The 16685-nt window shown below is 44.5% G+C and overlaps 1 protein-coding gene across 2 annotated transcripts in view; it reads right to left on the reverse strand.

Annotated features, from left to right (window-relative positions):
- Nucleotides 1-358: 358 nt before the first annotated feature.
- The window catches only part of CTTNBP2NL (CTTNBP2 N-terminal like), a 49257-nt gene continuing 32930 nt past the window's right edge, over nucleotides 359-16685 (reverse strand). For both annotated transcript variants that reach the window (XM_029069119.1, XM_001508181.5), the window contains exons 3-5: nucleotides 10250-10480; nucleotides 5973-6080; nucleotides 359-5573 (exon numbers count right to left, since the gene is read on the reverse strand). In XM_029069119.1, coding sequence (XP_028924952.1) covers nucleotides 4089-5573; nucleotides 5973-6080; nucleotides 10250-10480 — 1824 coding nt within the window. In that variant the 3' untranslated portion in view covers nucleotides 359-4088. The remainder of the gene's footprint in view (nucleotides 5574-5972; nucleotides 6081-10249; nucleotides 10481-16685) is intronic.

Below are 16685 nucleotides of genomic sequence, written 5' to 3' on the forward strand. Positions count from 1 at the left end.
CTCTATTGTAGTCCCTCAAGTGCTTGAACAATGCACTACTCAGAAGTGTCCACTTTCCATTTTGAGTGTGGGGAAGAAAAGATGGCAGACATTTTTGGGGAGGTGAGGACTTGGGAAGGACAGGCTTCGGAGTAAAATTCTTGTCAGAACCCAAGATTGAGCAGACCTGGGAGTTTAGCTGAAAACACCCCTGGGAAACAGCAAGACAGAAAGGGGCTCACCAAACAGGAGTGTTGTTCACACCTTGGATAAATTGCTTCCATGCACTTCGACAAGATCAAATCTGAGACAATGAAATATTCCAGAAGAAACACTGATGCTTTGGAAATTGGTGGGAAGAAAGGAGACATGACTTGGAAAGAGTACAAGAACAGGTGTTTTTATTTTGTTCAGTTTATCAGACACGATATAGGTTTGTTTCATTGGTTAGTTTTTATACTTACATTGTCTATAAACAGGCAAACTAGAACAGGGGTTGGGCTTCTAATAAAGCTTGTCCAGATCAGAGGCAACAGCAAGTTATTCGGCGGGTGCACGTTTGGTATAACAGGGGGAGACTGACAAGTTTGGCAGCTTCTGGGGAAAGTAGTGGGAACATTGAGGGGCTCCCGCTACAAACTGAACAAACAACAACAAAAACCCAAGTGCTCTACGAATGATACTTCCTGGTCCCTACAAGTGCGTGAAATGAAAGCAGGTGGGAGGACTCCCAAATTTTGCTAACTGGTTTTCTAGCAATTAAATTTTTAAAAATTGCTCTTGTGAAACAATGCTCATTATGCTGCTGATTCATACTAGTAAAAAGTGTCGTATTTACAAATTGGCATTGTAAAAGGCACTTGAAGTTGAGTTCAACTCTAGAGGACTGAGTATCAGAAGTAGCTTGGATGCACAGTTTTGTGACCTCTACAACAAAAAAGCCCTCAAATATAGGGTTATTGTGAATGCACACGGACAGGTTAGCCACCTTATTTTCTCTCTCTCTCTCACACACACACACACACACACACACACACAATGGAACAGTTGACACCCTCAGCTCATCGGTTTATAATCCTGAGAAGTAGGGCAGTAGTTGAACACTGAAAGTGAGTTACATTATCTTTCCTCTAAATGATATGCAAAAGTATCTCCCAGTGCCCGGCAGAAGTACGACTTGTGTCCTGGGGAACTGACTGGAAAACTGCCAGTGGCCATGTTGCCTCAGTATCCAAAACCATCCCTGGGGCCAGAGGGATCTGCTCAAAGATGGGTCACCATCTTCTGATGAAGCAGCCTCCTCCAGATTCAGAAGCTTCATGGTGCCCTCTGTACTGGGCATCACTAAACAAACATGCTAGAAGCACTCCTCTGTTTATAAAGAAACCAACACAATACACCTGGTTGGGCAATACACATCTCTTAATACAATAAACTCTTATACGGGCAGTATGAATTAATATGTTTTAATTTTGTCTGCTATAAAAAATGAATGAAGACTTCTGCTTGGTACATTTGGCTTTACAATGTTAATAATTAATGCTAGTGTATGTGTTTGCACTTCATTATGCTCCATTAACCAGTGACAAAGCTTTGCAACAATTTGATCATAACATGTGAATCATAGAAGAACTCTTACTTATCGGCACACACACACTACCGCAAAACTCAATACAAACCTATAAAATCTAACTGGATTAGCTGTATCCATTGCAATATTTGTGCTTATTTTATCTCAGAAGATACGCTACTAGCAAAAATACACTTTTTTTTTTTTTTTGCATTTCCCCACCCCATATTACACTGTAGAAGACATTATTCAGTGCATTTCCTAAGAAAAAACTTCATTATAGTATATATCTCTCTATATATCTATTCCATAAAGAAAAGAAGAGCATAATGCAATTTTTAAGATTTCCACTAAAGGTGGGGGGGAGAAATCAGTGTTTTAGAACTCTAGTCCCCTCTCCTACTGACAAAGATTTATTTGTCACTGATATTTAGCTCTTTGTTCTGCTAAGCATGGAGATGAAAGGACACGCTGCGGAAGAGAAAGCTGCCATTCCCACTCCTCTCCGTCCTCAGCAGATTTCCTGGAGCATTCATTAATGGCGGTGTCTGCCTAGGTCACTTGCTTTTTTGGTGGCACCAATGAAGCTCAAATTGAACCCATAAATCATTTTCCAATTAGGAAAGAACTGAGTTACATGGCCACTTTCATCAGTGCTGGGATTTTTCCACTGGCTGAGTAAAAGGAAGTGGATTACGGGTACAGGAGGAGGAGGGATTGAGGTTAGCATTATGACAAGCTTCCTGCCTGTCAGCAGTGTGACACACTAGAATAACTGATTGATGGAGGTCAAAACCTCTCCTATAGATATTCCAGAATCACAGCACCATCTGCCCCAGTGAGCTAAATGAGGTGGGGTAATCCTACCTAGACCAGGAAGACAGAATGAATGACCTCTGGAGGGCCCTTCCTAGATCTACAGTTTGATGAGATGGTCATAAAGGCAGGTACCCCTCCCCTTCCCCCAGCTCTTCCCCACCCAATTTCAAATGATCTGGGGAAGGGTACCGAATATCGGTAACCCCACACTGACTACATGACCTGAGGCTACATCGAAAAAGTAGTTCGGATAACTGGTATCCGTGGAGCTATCCAAGCAAGTCACACCTTATTGATCCGATATCCAAGCTAGTTGACGAGATATTCAAACCAGTTTATCAGAAAGCTATCCAACCTAGCTGAGGTTCCAAATGCTTGGAAGAATAGGCATTCTGCAGGTCTGAATGGCCAAAGACAGAAGTCCTAGGAAGAGAGGGCAAGTTCTTCCCCTCTGGCAAACTCCCCATCATCCTCTGTGCCTTGACTTAGTCCATTTGATGGAACAAGCCATTCCCCACTAGCCTCCAGGATCTCCAAAATCCAACAAGTAAATTGAGAACGCATTGGTTCTTTTGGGAGGTAATCTTAAAATGCATTTCTGCTTTTCCCTTATGCAATACAAAGAACTCCAGGAATATAATCACACTAAGATTTATATAAGCATGTGTTATGTGTGTGTATGATAGCAGGTACACTTGTGACTATCTATACATATATATATATATATGTATATCTATCTAGGAAAAAATTAAAAATTTGGTTCCACAATTACAGCTACCAAGGACCGGCAGCCTAGACAGCAAATGTAATTCAGTAAAATTGTAACTCTGACATACAGTATTATAAAGTGAGTAGTTTGAAGTTATTGCTTTGATTACATAGTAAAGAAGATCCCATCGATCTGTTGCAAAACTTTTATACAGAATGAGTAAAACTGTTTTCCTTTTCAAGTAATAGCAAGATTCTGGACTCAGAAGTTCTACACATAACAGTAGAATGCTTGAAGGATTGTTTTTGCTTTTTGAAATGGAATGGGTTGCCTTAGGACTCATCTCTAACGATTTCAATCCACCTAAGAACAGATGCAAGCAACTACAGAACTTTAAAAGCAAGAAAAGTCACAGGACAATTAGCATCCCAAATATTTCAGGCTGAGGAGGGCTTGTCGGGGCTGTTTAAAGCTCAGCTTTAGGGTGAATGTGGCCTGCCATTTGAAAGGGGTCATCCCATTCCATGGATGCAGTGCTATTTCACAACCGGAAGCTTGTAAGGAGAATAATTTAAGTGGGTCAAGAGCAGGGTTAATGCAACATTCACACTTCACAAAAGATCCCATTTCTGCCACTGGATGATCTTTGCTTTTCTGAGCAGAGAACAACATTCAGAGTGTAAGTTGATTTCAGGCACTTTTTACACATGTCCATTTGGAGTTAAAATCTGCACGGACGATTTCAGTCCAGAAAAGACGGCGGGGCCACCACCCGAGACCCCATCACAAGACGACGACCACTGCTGAGACGAGATGTCTTTGTGGTGCCCTTCCAGCTGCGGTACAAAGATTTTAAGACAAAACCCCACAACCGTTTTTTACTTGGAAAATATAAAATTAGGGGAAATTCCACGTAGAGAGTTTCCGCTACTCTCAAAATAAATAACACGATGTGACCAAACGTTGGTCGCTGAGCGCCGGTCCACCCCACCTGAGTCTCTTTTCCCAAGACTAACTACTGGTGGGCAACAGGATCTCAATTTCTTTGCCATTGGTTACTACTGCACTATTAGAGCAGCTACCGGCTAGGTCCTCTGGGGTACCCAGGGAGGCTGCCTGGGAAGGGGTTTTGGTCAGTGGAACTGTCGAGGATGGCGCTGGGGCCAGGCCCGGTTTTTTGGGTGGGATCGGAGGGGGGTTTCCTCTTTCGGCTCTGGGTATGGTGGGGGATTTGATGCCGGGGGACAGAGGGCTCAGTGGACTGGAGACTTTCCCTGGGGTAGGTGAGTGGCTGCTGTCGCCTCTTGGGTTGGGGGAGCTGGCCAGATTGCGATAGTCAGTGCCAAAGGGCGAGCTGTTGGGGGAGACGGGCTTGATCGGCCCCTGCTGGCTGGTGAACCTGGAAAGCACCTGAGTGACTGTGTTACGAGCCAGCTGCTTGGCGGCAGAGTTGTCGACGAGGGTCGGGGACAGGTCTCGGGACGGGGGGCTCTGCAGGCCGCTCGCCTGTTGGTCTTGGTCGGCTTGGGACTGGAATTTGTGTCGAGCTGCGTGAAATCGCTGGTTGATCCCTACTTGGTAGGAAGACTGGTAGCTGGGACTGCTGGCTGATGGCCCAGTGAGCCGCTTGCTCAGCACGGGCGAAGAGCACGGGGAGGAAGTCAAGGAGGAGGCGGCCGTGCTGCTAGGAGACAGCGAGATCCCACCGGATGGAAGATGAGCGGCCATGGGGACGGGAGACTCGGGTCCCGCCGGAGAACCGCTCCCATTCTCCATTGCGTTCTCTTGGGCCGGCACGGCCAGCTTCTCTCTTGAGGGGGCCTGGGACTCCGCCCCGCTGCTTTGCAACAACTCTTTGCTGGCTGACATCTCTGGGTCACAGTGGCCGTTGGATTTGGTCAATGGGGGAGCAGGTGAGGCAGGGCTCAGCAGCCCGGTGTTGATCCCCTTGGAGCTGACACTCAGGAAGGTCCTTTCTGCCGGCAGGTGCTCTGTCTGACACGATACAGACACCAGGGAGGGCGGTTCGGTTGCCGTGTCTTTAGATACCGCTCCCGGTTTCTTGGTTGCCTCATTACGGCCTCTGGCCTCGTAAGATGCTTCTAGCTCCTTCACAGTTTTCTTCAGGATCTCCATCTCTTCTCTCAGAGCCCTGGTGCGGTTTTCTTCTCGATTCAGTTTGGCTCGTAGCTGCTCCCTTTCAATGTCGAACTCGGAGAGCTGCTTTTCTACCTGGGCCTCAGTTTGCACCCCTCGCCTCCTCTCGGCTGCCAACTCTTCCTCCAGCTTGCTTGCTCTGCTCCGCTCTTTCTCCAGTTTGAGGCTCAGTTCCCCTGCCTTCTGTCCTTCCTCTGCTGCCTTGTTGGTGGCCTTCTTGCACTCCATCACCAGCATGGAGGACAGCTGTTTGTGGCGGGACCTCTCTTCCTCCAGCTGGCTGGAAAGCTTCTTCTGCTCCTTTTCAAACTTCTTCACTTGAGACTTCTCAAATTCCAACTGGGAAGAAAACCAAACGGTCTATTAGAGGACCAAAGCCAAAGCAACTGTACCTTTCTGCCAGACTAGAAGCTCCTGGAAGGCAGGGATCCTGTCTACTAACTCTATGGTATCCTCCCAAGCATTTGGTACAGTGCACGGCACAGGGAAAGCCCTCGATCAATACTACTGATTGACCGACTGACAGGGAGAGAGAAAAGCCTTGCTGATGAAGCACCAATCAGGTCGGTGCCTTAAATACAACTCCAGTGAATGGATTAGCTTGGCATCACTACCAAGACAGTCCACCCAAGTCCTGAGCAGGGAGAAATTGATGGGGAGAAGGCTGGGGCTAGGAAATGAGCTGAGCATCCAGCTCCATTTGCCAGTCCCTGGGGCATGAGGGCCACAACCCCTTACCTGTTGAGTGAGTCGTTCCCGCTCCTTCTCCAACATATAGGTGACATCATCCCCTTCGGCAGTGTCTTGTGCATGCCTCTGCCGTTCTTCCTCCAGATCCAGGATCACCTTCCAAAGACAGAAAGGAAATCCACCTGTCATCTCTACATATAAAAAAAGCCTCACATCTTCTCATGCCAACTTCAAAGAATTATCTCCAGAGATAAGGTGAGCAGCTGCAGGCTGCAACTACCTCACTGCCCAAGTAAAGCTTGTGTAGAAAAGTGGGAGAAAGACCAAAAAAGAGACGGTATCAAAACAGAGTGGGACTGTGGAGGATATTTTGCTTAATTTGGTGCATGATAATTAAAGATAATGACACACAAGGGAAACCCCCATCTCTCCTCCTGTGCCCATCTCTGCTGTTGGATCAATAAGCTCCTTATGGAAAGAGATCATGTTTCCAGCTTTTACTGTCTTCTTCCAAGCACTCTGCACATAGTAGGCAAAAAAGAAATAATATTACTTGATTGATGGACTACTATATAAAAATGAGCACATGTCACATATTGGTAATTTAGTTCAATGTCTGTCTCCCCTCTAGACTGTAAGCTCCTTGTGGGAGGGAGCATGTCTATCAACTCTTGTATTGAATTCTCCTGAATGCTTAGTATAGGGCTCTGTACACAGTAAGCCCTCAATAAACATCACTGATTGACTGGCTGGGTCAGCCATCTGGGCTTAAAATGGAGGACATTCTTCACAAGGCCTCTGCTTCTCTCTATCTACTTTTACTATTGAAGATGGTGGCAAAGAATCAAACAGAATTATGAAGGAGAAACATGAGGTGGAGGGGGAGATTCCCTGACTAAAGAGAGTGGGATTTTCCCCACTCGCTTCATCATGAGCACTATAGGCACAAACAGATATTGCTCACGGCTCCTGAGACACCCCCATGGCCCCAGCCTTTCTTGGCTTCACCCATCCTAGCTGCTGCTTTTCCTGCATTTTTCTTTAATTGCAATTAACCTGAACGAGAGAGTTCAGACTTCTCAGAGTTTGGCTTCGAGAAGAGAGAGCTTAACCCAGCTGTTCCAGGAGGCTGTTATAAAAGCCTAGCCAGACGAGTAGGCTTCACATCCCCTTTGGAAATCTTACACTGGCATATTAGAGAAAAGGCCAAAACAAACAAGCAAACGAACAAAAAAAAAACCCAAATACCAGCCCCCAGACCTGCATGCATCCCCATTAACGCATTCCCGAAGCCAGGCCCAAGAAACATGCCAGCTCTCTGGAGCTCTTGGTATCCAACTTGAAAGAATCGGGCCAAAGAGCGTACTGGGTTGCAGCCTTAATGTTTCCAGGTCACTACAATTCTGATCTTTCATTCAAACTCTCTTCCAAATTGTCAGCAAACAATTAGAGGAAGACCTTTTGGTCAAAACCAAATGGTGAGATGCAAAAGAGTGGATGGGCTTTAGTGCAGGTGAATCCTCCCCAGCCTAACGACCACCAGGCTGTAGTAGCTGCTAAAGCAGTTTAGGGATTTGCCTTGATTCCTGCCATCCCAAATGCAAGAATGCTGGTGGGGAGCCAGGTTGATACTTGAAGAGATGCAGATTTTAGTGGACACCTTCTTATGGGTGGCTAGTGACACCAGAGGGCAAATAGCTGACAAATCCCTCGAAGTTCCTCAAATTCCACTGTGCTGAGGTTAGTGGAAGCCTCATAGCTAGTTAGACCAGGGAAAAGGTCATTTCTAACAAGTGAGAATTGCTCTTAATCAGCATTAGAAAATGGTTATGATAATAAACAAACTCGAAATAGCAAAAAATGAGAAACAAAACAATTTCCAGTATGCATATGGTGCAATTTAGGCGAACACACAGACACACACAATGCAGTACTCCCCAGTGATCATTTCAACTTCTATAATTTGTGCTCTTCATGGTAAAAACCAAAGATCTATTAAGCACCTATTGTTGCTCAGTTTCAGAGAGCTAAACAATTTAGCATTTTAACAAGCAAACATCCAACACAAGCTGATTAACACTGGACTAAAACAAGAGGTGGAGGACCTGGGTTCTAATCCTGACTCTGCTACTTGTCCACTGTGTAATCTTGGGCAAATCACTCAAGTTCTCTGTGCCTCAGTTACCTCTTCTGTAAAATGGGGATTAAAGCTGTGAGTTCCATATGGGACATAGACTGTGACCAACCTGATTAGTTTGGTATCTATCCCAGATCTTAGCATAGTGCCTGGAGCATAGTAATCACTGAACAAATACCATAACAAAATTCTGAAATAGCCTAAGAAGAAACCTAGTCTGTAAATGAAATAATCAGCCAGTGGTTTTTCTAGTAGGGTTCAGTGAAAGTGGATGTAAGCAGTAAGCGGGCCAAGATGAGACGGAGAGAAAAAGGCAAGAGTCCAAACCTCCCAGAATTCCGCTCTGAGAAGAGCTGAGAGACTAACCCAGCTGTCAGTTTGGAGATAGAGGTAAAGAGAAAGAGCGAGAGATGAGAAATATGCATACACACGCATGGGCCCCCACACATACACACACAAAATGCCACACAGACATGTTTTCACTCAGACAGTCTTCTCCTTGGCCTGTTGTTTGCAGCATAAGAAACAGAGCTGAGCATGTCCCTTTCTACCTTCTACCTCTCCCTCCTGCCAGGTTTCTTGCTCTTTCCTGGAGTAACCACTGCTCCTGCTGCTGCTGAAGATAATACTAGTGTTGCTACTGAGAGCTAACTCTGGCAGCTAGTGAAAAACTGGTTCCCAACACCCCATGAACTCAGGAATGCAGCTCCCTACGGCACTGGCACCTCCAGCCCAAAGCAATGAACCCCGAACCTTTCTCCGAGGAAGGTGGGGTGCCTGGCCAGAGAGGATAGTGTGACTCTAAGCTTGCCCTCTAGATTGTAAGGCCATTGTGGACAGGGAACCTGTCTTCCAACTCTGTTGGACTGAACTCCCCCCAAGAGTTTACTAAAATGCTATGCACAAAGTAAGCATTCAATAAATACAATTCCTTGATTGAAATAAAGGGAGAAAGATGTTGGACGCCTGGAGGTAGGAGAAAATCCCTGTATCTCAGGCTAGGCCAAAGAGCCGGAGGGGAGGTGGGACAAGAGAGGTTCTGAGAAGTCTATGGGGATGGTGAGAGGGGTCTGATCTTCCTGTTAGAGCCAGGAGTTGGGAAGGTAGGGCAGTTTTTTTTTTAAAATTCACATTTGTTAAGTACTTACTATGTGGCCGACAATGTACTAAATGCTGGGGTTAGATATAAGGCGATTAGGTTGGACATAGTCCATGTCCCACATGGGGTTCACAGTCTTAGTCCCCACTTTACAGATGAGGTAACAGGCACAAAAGTGAAGTAATTTGCCCAGAGTCAAACAGCAGACAACTTACCTGGCCTTTCGGGCTCCATCAATTCCTCAGAAGAGGGGACAGTCTGGAGCCTGGCTCTGCCAACCCCTTTGAGCAGCAAGTGGGGCTCTGATTTTGGAACCCATGGCATCTACCTCTCTGAACTCTGGCTCCAGAACCCCAGAGGCCTCTGGGTTAGACTGCAGGGCCCACAGCATTAAAACTTTGTTAGTTCTAGTACTATGCCTTGGGCTACATTTCTAAGGCATGTAGTAATCGGAGGGGGTTAAAATAGCTTGGTGCCAGTAAACACCAACCTCTGCCTCCCAGTTACAGCAAGCAGCTTGAGCCAGCAGGGGGAATCCTTGGGGCCCGCTGGCTGTCCTGTTTGGTCATGCACTGCCTGATTCACATGGCCTGACTCATGCCATCTCCAAAACATTCGATTTCCTTTTTTTCTTTTAAATGGTAATTGTTAAGCCTTACTATGTGCCAGATACTGCACTAAGCGCTGGGGTAGGTACAACCTAATCAATTTGGACACAGTCCCTGTCCCACATGGAGTTCCCAGTTTTATTCCCCATTTTATAGATGAGGTAACTGAGGCACAGAGAAGTTAAGTGACCGAAGTCGCACAGTAGATAAGTGGCAGAGCCAGGATTAGAATCCAGGTCCTCCTGGCTCCCAGGCCTGTGCTCTATCCATTAGGCCATGAGGCCTTGCCATGTTTTATGGAAAAAGGTATTGTCTATAATGATTCTCAGTCAGCTCAGTCAGTCAGTTGTATTTATTGAGCACTTACTGTGTGCAGAGCAGTGTACTAAGAGAGGGTGAAAGTTTGTAGATGACAAGCAAAGAGGCACAGGGTGCCATTCCCATGGGTCTGTGCCATACAAGCTGACCGAGACGAGCCTACCTTCCGGTGTCGGCTTTCAGCGGCTGCCAGTTGGGACAGCATGCGCTCTTGCATGTTCTTGCATTGCTTCATCACTACTTTAAGAACAGACAAGGGGTTGGTGCTGACAGGCTGCCTGTCACCATGATTCTCCTCTTTTAACGTTTCAAAGTCTCTCTGTAGAGCCATTAAGGGGTCACTGATGTTGTATTTTCCATAGCGTTCCTCAATAAAAGTGTCTCTGTGTTGGGCCTGAGGAAAAAAAGACAAACAGGAAAGTGTTGAAATGGAGGAAGAAGGGGGTGTCACTAGGTCAAAGTAACAATAAAACTGTTTTCTAAAGCAAAAGGAAAAGTCAACAGCTGCTCAAGATGGGGGTTTGACACACAGCCCACGGTCAGACAAGAGACAAGAGCGTTGAGAACAGAACTGCTAATATCCTGCATAAGAGAATTGCTTCTTAGAAATAAGAAAACACAAGATAATCCCATTAACTTCAAGGTTTTAAAGTGGAATTTCTGTGTGTTTGTATATAAAAGTAATAGTATTTATTAAGCACTTACCGTGTGTAGAGCACTGTACTAAGCATTTGGAGAGAGTGTTTAGGATTCAAAAGCATATTATCAAAGGTGGATGGGTTAACTATTTTGTCCTTTTTCAAACTTTCCTACTAATTTTATCAGGCTTCTTCTACAGGCTTCTACAGGATTCTTCCCTTTTGCTTCTCCGCCTCCTCCACAGCAGGAGACATTTGCAACAAGAACAAATCCAACCCTAACGCCAGTGCCAGGGTTAACACCCCAAAGTTCCAGAAAATAAAAACAATGTTGGGTTTGAGTCCATCTTCTTTACTCAGGCAGTCTGTGAATGTATAAAACTGCCCTGTGTCTCAACTAGTCACTCATGTGCCCAAATAAGGTAATTCACAAGTGCTAATGAACGAGGAGATGGAAGTCGTGACAACAGGTTTGGCTGAGGTCCAAACTGAACTCTCAAGCCCGAATTAGTTCACCAGCCGCAACTTGTGACGATGCTCACTCCTAAATCCAGGGTCTGAGGCCTAGGAGTGGAAGTCAGGCTTCCTGGGTTCTATCTGTGGCTCTTCAGCTTCCTTGCTTTTTGGCCATATGGCCAGGACTGTACAACATTCAGTCAATCGGCCCTCCAACCACTGGAAGGTCCGCAGGCTAGTAGCCCCTGAACTAGCTACAACAACATGGTGACTTTAATAATAATGGGGTTATTAGACTGTGAGCTTGTTGTGGGCAGGGATTGTCTCTCTTTATTGCTATACTGTACTTTCCAAGTGCTTAGTACAGTGCTCTGCACACAGTAAGCACTCAATAATACGACTGAACAAATGAATGTATATTAAGTGCTGGGGTAGATATAAGACAATCAGGTTGGATGGACAGTCTTTATCCCAAATGGGAAAATTGTTTGGAAATTTCTTTGCCTTATGGAATATCCCAAATCAAGGCCCCTTTCTAAATCTGAGGTAAGGTGGAAAGTGGTTGTCTCAAATGGCTAGAATCTATCAACTGTATTTATTGAATGCTTACTATGCATAGAGCACTGTACTAAGCATAGAAAGAGTAATAATAATTATAGTATTTGTTAAGTGCTTACTATGTGCTAAGCACTGTTCTAAGTGCTGGGGTAGATACAAGGTAATCAGGCTGTCCTACGTGGGGCTCACAGTCCTAATCCCCATTTTACAGATGTGGTAACTGAGGCATAGAGAAGTTAAGTGACTTGCCCAATGTCACACACCAGACAAGTGGCGGACCCTGGATTAGAATCCATGTCCTCCGACTCCCAAGCCCATGCTCTTTCCACTAAGCCACACTGCTTCTCATACAACAGCATTAGTCGATACAATCCCTGCCCACAAAAGAGTGTATAGTCCAGAAGGGTGCTTACTAGAAGAAACTCCTCATTTCTTTCCTTACTTGGGAATGGAGCTATTAGTCAGGGCAGGGCAGCTCCTATCTCTAGATTACAAGATTCTGGAAGTCAGAGAACATGTCTACCAACTCTGTTGTATTATACTGTCCCAAGTGCTTAGCACAGTGCTCTGTGCACATTAAGCATTCAGTAAATACCACTGTATGATAGTCAGGTGTGAAACAGTGAATTAACAATTCAAGACTAAAGGAACTTGCAGCTGGGCACACTTGAAAGCTTCTACACATAAGAATATACTCAAGGAACGAGACTCAGGCGTGTGTGCATACATACCCGCAGACACACATATTTTTTATGCGGAGGAAATCGCAATGATGGTCACATTTTCTAATTCATAATCACCACTTCCTAACATGGTGTGAGTGATGCAGAAGAAATCACCACTGTAGAAATGGTTGATTGGAACAGAAAGGAAGTGGAAAAACGAGCATCTACAAATTTCCCCAAAGTGTCATGAACCTTTTCTTTCTGAATTCCATAGGAAAAATATGTTTGCTGGAAAGTGAGCTGGAATAGCAGTTGTATTCTAGTTGGGAAAGATATGGATGATCTTGGTGGGAAACTCGGGGTGCCACGGGAAGGGCGTGTCACGTTTGTGTGGTGGGATATGAATACTAAATATTGCAGCTTCTTTAAATGTTTTGGAAATATCTTGTTTAATTTAAACAGCAGCCCTTAGTTACTGATACCTGAGTTACTTTGGGGGACCTAGGGACTGAGAACAATTGTTAAGGTTCTCTGCTATGTCTTCAAGGCACTTGTGCAGTGATTATTCAAGAAGGGAAATATAGAAGATTTCATATGTGAAGGGAAAAGGGTCCTTGGAAAAAGGGCTTAAAGGGTGGAGCCGTTCCTCCATGGCCACGATAAGGAAAGGAGAAGTTGAAAAAGCAATAAATGTGGTAAAGTGCCATCCATCATCATCTTCTCAGGTAAAAGCTTAAGACGCTGTTCCGTCACTGGAATTTGAAGTTTCTAACTCTGAGTTGTAATGTATTAATGACACTTCAAATGCTTTACAAGAAGAATATGTTCTAAAATGTTCTCAGATTTCCTGGCTGGTTTTGAAAGGATGTTAACTAATTTCTTGCTATGTTATTCATTTCACTTCAGTGATAACCTATAATTCAGCTGAAAAGAAAGAATGCAATTTGTCAGAAAACACAATGGCCTTAATTTCAGACAAGAGAAGAATAAGCAGCCAGTTAGACAGTTGCAGTGAGAGAGGGAATTACTGAGACAGACATAACACCCTAATTGTCTATTACTCATTTCTTTTACTGCCACAGACAGAAACATTCTCTTGCTGGGTTCATAAAAAAAAAGTTTTACACTCCACCCACTACATGACGTAACACGAATGGGATCTAGCACTCCTGTTTCAGTATTCCTACTGCCAAATGCGAAAGGAAATGTGAAGCTCAACAGGCTACTCAAATAACGTTGTTCAATAATTTACAGAGTACGTAAGTCTGTCTTAAATCAGAAAAACCTTCACCATTATGCCTAGGGTTAGCTTTCATATTTAAAGTTGCACTGCTGAGTGAGGTTTCACCATGAGAAAAATTGGTTCAGTCCACACTGTACACAATGGTAATAGAGCACATTCTTCCCCAATTAGGTGAGCAGTGCATTCATACAATAAGTCTGCTCAGGCACCAAGACTGTTGTCAGAAGGCCTCATTAGCAAACAAAAGATCAGATCAATATTGGGCTGCTTTCTTTAGGAAGACTTTAATTTATGGAGTCCTCTAGATTCGAAGCTCATTGTGGGCAGGGAACATGTCTGTCATATTTACCCAAGCACTGAGAACAGAGCTCTGTACAGAGTAAGGACTCAATAAATACCACTGATTGACTGATTATGGATGGAAGGGTAGAGCAGAAAGAGGGTAGAGGAAAAGTGAATCATGTGTTTGATTGGTCTTCCCAGGACTGGCAGGGGGCACTGAGTCATTCAGACTCTTCAACAAATGTGCACCAGAGCTGGTAGCCAAAGAAGCACAGCTAATACTGGAACTTCTTGGGAATAAAATCAACCAGACAAGCTGGGTCATATAACTTCTTACCTTGCTCTATTTTCTGGAATTGGTGATAACTAACTTATTTTTGGCTTGGCTTTGCCTCTTACGAGACAAGCAGTTCTAGTTCGACAGCTAGTACGAGAAAATGACATTTAAGATATTCGTCTGGGCTCTCTATAGACCTTAGCAACCCTGTGCTATGAAACCAGAAAATGCAATAGAATCTCCACATTATCTCATATTGCATCTGGCTTAATACAACATTCATACGTAGGTGATACATGTTAAACACAGTAGCTGGTTTCAGATGCAGCTCACAGCTCTTAATCCATAAATAATTCCCCATCGGCTATCCTTGACAAACCATAAACAGCTGTGTGAGGAGAAGAAAGCAAGCCAACCACTCTGAAAATTAACAGTGTTAAAATAACTATTGTTTCAGAAATCCCTTTCACTTATAAAAAGAGAGGAAAGACTGGATTTTAATTTAGTGACAAAGAACTGAGACCACACCACCATATAAATGTTAGATGTTACTTCAATTTTCTGAGTTAAAAACCATAAATCATTGTAAGAAGTACAAAAGTAGTAAGACTTTCATAACTTCAAAAGCTATTCCTAAGAAATTACTAGCAAAAGAGTTTCTCTAAAAGACAAAAATCCATAAATGAATATATAAATTCACCACATCATCTGCAGAGACTGAACTCTTGATAAATGCCACAGACCATAAAACCATGGAATGGCAATGAAATCCTACTAGAAACACTGTGCTGCATTCTGACTTTGCTGGTTCCCAGCACTCCCTCCACGAAATCCCCATGACTGAGGTGGTATTTACTCAGAGTCCCAAAAGGAGCCTAAATTTCACAGCAGGTGGACTGGTTTGGACCGGTTCGAACTTCACAGGAAAATCAGGCAAGACAGTCTGGCTTTAGGGTTCTGATGGACTGAAGGCAAGACACATAAGCCCACCAGTATTTACATACACATCTGTAATTTATTTTAAAGTCTGTCTGCCCTCATCCTCCCCATAGATTGTAAGCTTCTTGTGGGCAGGGAACATGTCTAACAACTCTGTTCCCAGCATTCCTAAGTGCTTAGTACGGTGCTCTACACAAAGTAGAGCACTCAATAAATATGATCGATTGACTGGCAAATTAAGGGCCTGTCCCCCTGGAGGCTGGGGTTTTGAAGGCATTGACTTTGTCGCTGCCATCATGGTAGAATGAGGGTTTCTGGGACGGGAAATTTCAGGAACAGCTGGAAACAAAATCCAGCTGGGTTGGAAACTCCCACCCCTGATTGTTAGGGCCCATTTTGGCACAGTTACCCAGCTGTCCACGGCACACCTGTGTTTGCCATTAGTCTAGTCAATCCAGCCCTCTGGTGCTGCCAATCCGGCCCTCCGATTTACAAAGAAATGATGGGATTGAGTGGAGAGCGCAGCAGTGGAGGAGCAGAGGGATGACTCCAGGGTCCCCATCTCTTCTTCCTTCTCCACTTTCTCCTGCTTTCTCTCTCCTCTCAACTCCCTGGACTCTTTTCCTTCTCCTACTTTTCCTTCCTTCTCTATTCTTCTCTGCCCCTCCCTTATTGGCGGGCTGCCCTCTTCCTTCTCCACTTCCCATTCAGTACCCTTCTGCCACTGGAGCTGTTGGCGGCAGTGGGGACATGGGAGGGGATGAGGGTGTTGCTCGCCATGGCATTAGGGGCTCGATCACCCCTTGGGTGAGGCCTCGAGGACACTGATGGTGGCAGCAGGTTGGCTGTGCTCCCCCAGACATCTGGAGGACTGCATATATGTTGAGGAAAATATGTTGGCTGATCTGTTAACTGATGCAGTTTAATAAATAGTAACACTCACATAATACTTTCAAAAATATAAGGCAGCTATAGACCTATACATCCTTTATTTTTGATATTTGAAAGGAAGCTGAACTGATATTTACTAGGTATTTTACACTGTCATGTACTTTACAGGTTCTTGCCTATCTTTAAGTTAGGTTTTTCAGTTAAATATTATGGGAGGAACACTTATTTTTAATTTGGGGGGGTAAAAAGAAGTTAAGAATTTTCAAATGTTTTGGCTTTAACATTTATTTTTATGTGTGTGGGGTGTGGGACAATGACAGCTTCTGGGCCACGCCCTGTGTCCGCTGATCCCAGGGTGAGAACATAGCCTGCTCTTTGGTCCTGCTGCAAGAAGCATAGGAGGAGAGTAAGGATCAGATGGAGACATAGTAGGCAGGGCAAATTTTAATCCATTAGCTACTCAGATGACTGAACTGGGGACTTGGGAGAGTGATAATGATGATGGAGCCTCCTGTCTGAAACAAAAAGTGGGATGTGGAAGGTTTCAGTTCCTAGAAACTGCAGGAAGAAATTGATTACAATAGAAAAGACCCCTGTTCTATCACTTTCCTCATCTTTCCCATCCCTTTTCCTTTCTTCCATTCCCCAGG

This window comes from Ornithorhynchus anatinus, chromosome 7 (assembly GCF_004115215.2).
Source record: "Ornithorhynchus anatinus isolate Pmale09 chromosome 7, mOrnAna1.pri.v4, whole genome shotgun sequence".
Classification (NCBI taxonomy): Eukaryota; Metazoa; Chordata; class Mammalia; order Monotremata; family Ornithorhynchidae; genus Ornithorhynchus; species Ornithorhynchus anatinus.